This window comes from Poecilia formosa, unplaced genomic scaffold (assembly GCF_000485575.1).
Source record: "Poecilia formosa unplaced genomic scaffold, Poecilia_formosa-5.1.2 Scaffold112, whole genome shotgun sequence".
Lineage (NCBI taxonomy): Eukaryota > Metazoa > Chordata > Actinopteri > Cyprinodontiformes > Poeciliidae > Poecilia > Poecilia formosa.
The window spans coordinates 1524591-1530244 of record NW_006800051.1 but is presented as its reverse complement, the minus strand read 5'-3'; the positions used below and the strand labels follow the sequence as shown (position 1 = coordinate 1530244).

General features: G+C 46.0%; 1 protein-coding gene across 2 annotated transcripts; it reads left to right on the top strand.

The window, feature by feature from the left end:
• tmem170b (transmembrane protein 170B) lies at window positions 1-4872 on the top strand. 2 transcript variants are annotated; one of them, XM_016675263.1, is made up of 4 exons: window positions 1-822; window positions 2783-2953; window positions 4076-4246; window positions 4401-4872. In XM_016675263.1, exons 1-3 carry the CDS (start codon window positions 660-662, stop codon window positions 4204-4206), a joined length of 465 nt encoding a protein of 154 aa, XP_016530749.1. In that variant the 5' UTR covers window positions 1-659; the 3' UTR covers window positions 4207-4246; window positions 4401-4872. The 2 variants fall into 2 exon arrangements, with proteins under 2 accessions (XP_016530749.1, XP_007560099.1); XM_007560037.2 differs by having other exon boundaries at window positions 3-822; window positions 4076-4872.
• Window positions 4873-5654: the final 782 nt, after the last annotated feature.

Sequence of the window (5654 nt, the reverse complement as noted above, 5' to 3'; positions counted from 1 at the left end):
CCAAAGTAAAAAATCCCTTCCGACCATTAACTTCACACTCAAAAACCAAATGTTCTGTTGATTCAAACGATAATTTTACAAAAATTATTTATTCATTTCAAGTCGAAATGACGTCATCGGATTTAAATAAACCGTAAAATAGTGACGCCTCAGCAGCCAATCAGGGAGCTCCTGCATCTACCCGTCGTCAAGGGCAACGCTGAAACGGCAGCTAACGCTAAATGTTAATTGGAAAATATTAAATAAATGCTGATTTACAAGGTCTGTGTGGGATTTAGATAATTATTTATTGTGAATTTTGACCCTCTGATATGTTTTTATTAATATTTGTCAGATACGTCGCTTTTTACGTCCTTGCGTTGCGCTTGCGCACCGAGTCCCATTCACAGAGCGGTTTACGGCAGCGGATCCGTCACAGGGCTGCTGGCCCTTTAAGGATGATGCAGCGGGACTAGCCGATGTAGGACGAGCTGACCGTCGGTGCGCCCGCCCGCCTGCCGCCGCTGCTCCGCATCATGGCCTCCGCACAGCCCGCACCGCCGAGGACCAACCGACCACCCCGCGGCCCTGCCATTCCCGCAGCGGAGACGGACGTCAAGCCGAAGCAGCGGCACCGGTAGAGGCGAGCCGCTCCGCGCCCCCCCGCCCCGGTCTCCTCCATGCCTCCGTCCAAAGCCAAGTTCAGCTATCCGATAAAGAGGGCTGCGAACCCGGGCGACGGCGGCGGCGGCGGAACCATGAGCCGGGATTATTCCCTGAACCTGTCGGTGCAGCAGGTGCTGAGCCTCTGGGTCCACGGCGCCACCCTGAAAGACTTCACAGGTAGGACCCGCGGGGAGCGGCGGGCGGCTGGCCGGAGGGGGCAGCGAGCGCCGCGGCCGCCGCCGCGAGCGGCACCGCGTCCATTTTAAAGCAGAAAATAAACCAGGGAACGGTGAGCCAGGAGGGGTCTGTGAAAACCAGGGATGCCATGAGGTATTATGGGATGTAAACCCTCCTGATCCTCCCTTTGTCTGCAGAGTCCGGCACGAACCTGAGCTCCGGGTCACATGAGGCCATTAGAGTCAAATATTTTTTTTTTATTTCGCTTTAAATCAAACGACGCAGACTCCCATCTGCATGAATCCGCCGCTGCAGAAGCATTAGTGATTTTATCTGCAGGAAGGCCGGCTCTCCATCTGCAGCGTGGAGTCATGGTTGGTGTGTCATGTAAACAGAAGATTGCAGCAGCAGAGGCGGAAATGTGCTCACACCATCTCCATCCTGAGTGGAGAAACACGCAAAGCGTGCGACGCTGACTCAGCAAGAAGCGCATCTCAGAAGTTTGCAGTCCCGCTGCGCTGCACGTATGCATGCTCCGCTCCGGCCGATCAGCCGCAGCGGCCCGCTGGTGGCAGAGATACGGCATGCGGTCAGCGGAGAAGCAGCAGCTTATTGAGATGCAAGCCTTCCTCTCAGCCACCCGGCGGCTTAAACAAATCAGTTTCCTGTTTATGAGATGTGCGGTGGAGCAGTTTCACTTCAGCAAACCATAAATAGAAGAAATTTAAATACTGAGACTTGCGGAGCTCAAACGGCCCATAACACCAGGTCCAGCAAGGTCTGCAGCTCCAGGCCTGAGGAAACATGGCGTGTTTGGAGATTTTTAGACATAAATTCTCCAAGAAAGAGAAAATAAATGGTGATTTAAGTCTATCACATGTCAAACTCGAGGCTTGGGGGCCAAATCCGGCCGGACATCAATCAGTTGCTCCAGCTTTGTGAAAATTCACACAAAATCAATGTATTCCTACACTTTTTCATGCTACTGCATTATTATGAGTTTATTGATAATTTTATGCAAAAATGGTCAAGTGTTGGATTTAAGTGACTAGCTCCCACCTGTAGGTGGCAGCATTCTCATTTTCACTCCACTGCTGCCTCAGGTTTACTTGATGTCAACCTGTAGTCCGTGACTGATGTTGAGTAACAAAAACTCACATTTACTGTCATACTTTAAGCACAAATACTGCAAAATATCTTACAAATGTTTCCAAATTAGCACCACAAAATCATGGCTTTTGATCACAAAAACAATCGTAGAACCCTGGAGGGACCGATGAAAACATGTTTAATGTCAAGAAGTTTTCACTGAATCCAGAGATTTATTTACCATATTAATATTTTAACAGTTTGTTCATCAGTTTTATCAATACATAGTTCCCATGAGTCTGAACAGGCAGTGATCTGCGGCATTGAACCGCCATCTTGGTAGGCGATCACAGCACAAAGCATAGATGAACAAAGGAAGTACTCTGACCCTCTGGACCAACGTACAAGGGAAGGACACATGAACAAAACCTCGGCTGTCGGGATCGACTCGTATGAGACGGAGAATATGGATTGTTTGTTGTTGCCATAGCAACTACCATGAGTTAGTTACAGATATCTACCAAGATGACTGTCTGCTACAAAGTTCTCTCAAGTGTGACATCACAGAAAACTGTATTTATAAAAAAATATTGTTCTAGATTTTATTCCTCATTTCTAAAAGTTAGTTTCTTTGTTTCCTCCTTTCCTTTCTTTTTCTCTGCATTGTTCCTTTATTCCTTTACTTTCCTTCTTTCTTTGATTTCCTTTCTTTGTCTTTGTTTTTTCCTTCCAGTAAAATAATAATTTTGCTCCTTGACTTTAGAAGCAGGTTAATGTTAGATGGTGATGTTTTGGTTCTGACGTGTTTTTCTTCTCCATTCTTCCTCTCCTCCTTCCTCTCCTCCTCCCTGGTCTCCCTCTGCTCCTCCAGAGATGTGGTACTGGGTCTTCCTGTGGTGTCTGTTCTCCTCGCTGTTCGTCCACGGCGCCGGCGGTCTGCTCATGTTGGTCATGCTGCAGCGCCACCGGTGGGGCCGCCTCATCACGCTGGTTCTGGTCAGCGTCGGCTTCCTGGCCTCGCTCTCTGGAGCCGTCATCACAAGTAAGTGAAGCACGGTGTGGGCAGCATGGGGCTGCGGGCTGCAGGAGGCCCTTCCTGTGTGGTTCAGTTCAGGGCCACCAGGGGGAGACAGAGGGAGATTAGTAGAGAGGAAGGAAACATCACAAAGATCCAGAAACTACTGAGTTCATGTCTGGACCTTTGACCCCGTGTTGCCATGGAGACCCGAAGACTCTAGAGTTCAGTCTAGAGAAAGATTTTAATTGTCATTTTCTAAGAGTTGGTTCCTTTGTTCCCTCCTTTCCTTTTTCATGTGTCCTTCCTTCCTTCCTCCCTCCCAGAATATTCAGCCTCTTCATTATTAATGTGCAGTGGGGGGGGGCAGTGATGAAGAGGAGGAAGATGAAGGAAATGTCAGCGTGGAGGGAAAAGGTCAGAGATCCGGGTTTCCACTTCATCCTTTAACGACTTTCAGTTTCCTGAGAACGACCTGGTTCTGATCCAAACAGAACGGTTCAGATGGCCTTCAGAACTTCAGGATTTTAAACCTTCAGGTCCAGTTTCTCCAGAACCAGAGAGTGGGCATGTCTCTCTGCTCTCTGATTGGCCAGAAAACAGGAAGTGCTGAGACAGAAACATCTTTAATTGGATTTTTTTTTTTTTTTTTTTATTTCCTTTATTTAACCAGGTAAACCCCATTGAGATCTAGATCTCATTTTCAAGGGGGTCCTGGGCAGAAGTCTGCAGTACATGGATGGAGAACCTGGTAGAATCCAGAAAGTTCTGAAGATTCCACTGGGTCAGAACCATCATGGCGCTCTGGGCTGATGGTTCTCTGAGAAAAACCCTCAAAGTTAAACTGGGATTGTTGGAAAAACTGGAAACAGGATCAGAAGTTTAACTGGGTCGGAGAAAGTCCAACTTCCTGTGAAAACCGAGTCAGATGAATCCAGCAAAGATTTTTTTTAGAAAGCAGGAAAAATAAGGATTCTGGAATAGTAATGGAAAGTTGAGTGGAAGGAAAACTAGAAAATCCTTTAAAAGCTACATTTGTTTTTATGTGAGATCATCTGCATCCTGACCGAGTTGGATCAGAACTTCCTGTGTGTGTGTGTGTGTGTGTGTGTGTGTGTGTGTGTGTGTGTGTGTGTGTGTGTGCTGCAGGCGCGGCGGTGGCCTGTGTGTACCGTGTGGCGGGGAAGGGCATGGCGCCGCTGGAGGCTCTGGTGTTCGGCGTGGGCCAGACCTCGCTCTCCATCATCATCTCCTTCTCCCGCATCCTGGCCACGCTGTGAGGACGAGGGGCGGAGCCCGGCGCCGACCCGAGGAGGAGGAGCGCTCACACTGGCTGCAGCACAGGGCGCCCCCTGCTGACTCTGGAGTGTTACTGCAGCCATCCCTGGACCAGATGGAGACTCATCAGGGAGCCGTGGTTCTGAGGTTCTGGTGCCAAAATCCAGCTGCTGCTGACTCAAAACCTCCAGATCAGAGAGGAAGAGGAGGAGGAAGAAGTTTCAGCACTTTTATGTTGAGTGAGGAAGAGGAGCAGAAACCAGCAAAGACTGGATCAGACTGAAGGTTCGTCAGCAGGAGTTCCTTCTTCTGAACCAGTTCTCCCATTCTGGTCCCGGTTCTCCCATTCTGGTCCCGGTTCTCCCATTCTGGTCCCGGTTCTTAGTCCCAGGTCATGGAGACGTGGGTGGAGATTCCTGGAGTTCAAGGACCACAGCGACCAATCAGAAACGCGTCCTGATGTGATGCAACATGACCCGGGACATTGACACGTCAGGATGTCGGCCATGTTGTGAGGGGCAAGTCTGCTGTGAAACTGGCTCTAGACGAACAGCTGAGATGATCGTCGTTTTTAGATTCAGCAGCAATGATGGTAATGAAACAAAACCTGCTCAATAAATATGAAAAATAAAAAAATATAAACTTAAAGAACCTCTGAAGACAGAAAACCAGCAGCTGTATTTCCATGTTGTTCTCCTGAAAGTATTATTTAAATGCTTAATTTGTTTAAACAGTCTATAATTTATTAATGATAATTAATAAACATTAATTATATGATCATTTTTATTGATTAAATTATCAATACTTTAATTTATTATTAATTTTAAATCCAATTGACTAAGAATACATATAAATAATTACATTAAATTACTGTTGAATTATTTTTTTTTATAAATTAATAAAATTAATTTAATGAATAAATTAATTTACTAAACTAGTTATTCAACTTGTTAAATCAATAATAAAATATAAACAAATATTCAATAAATTGTTATCAGAAATCTGTAATTATCATTCAGATTGATCTGAATGATTGTCATTCCTGTGCAGCAGCCGCCTCATGATGCTGCCACCACCGTGTTTCAGTCGGCGTTCTGCTGGAGCTCAGAGTTTTTCTGAAGATTCAAACCAGAACAAATCTAAATGTTTTGGGGGGTTTTGCTCATCTATGCTACAAAGTTTCTGAAGCTTTTTTAATGTTTGTTTTTAAGTTTTATTTATTATTCATTTGAACTGTAGAGGATTTATTACTGAATGCAGAAGGAAAGATTTTTATAAATGATTAATCTTTGCAGATTTTTACTGATTTAATGTGAAACTGATGAGCTGCTGCCCACTTCCTGTCCGTCTCAGCAGAAATGCCCCTCACAATATGGCGGCGTGTCACATGACCAGAAGCTTCAACATTAAACCCATTTCTGCAATTAATAAGCAAACAGCGCCACCTGGT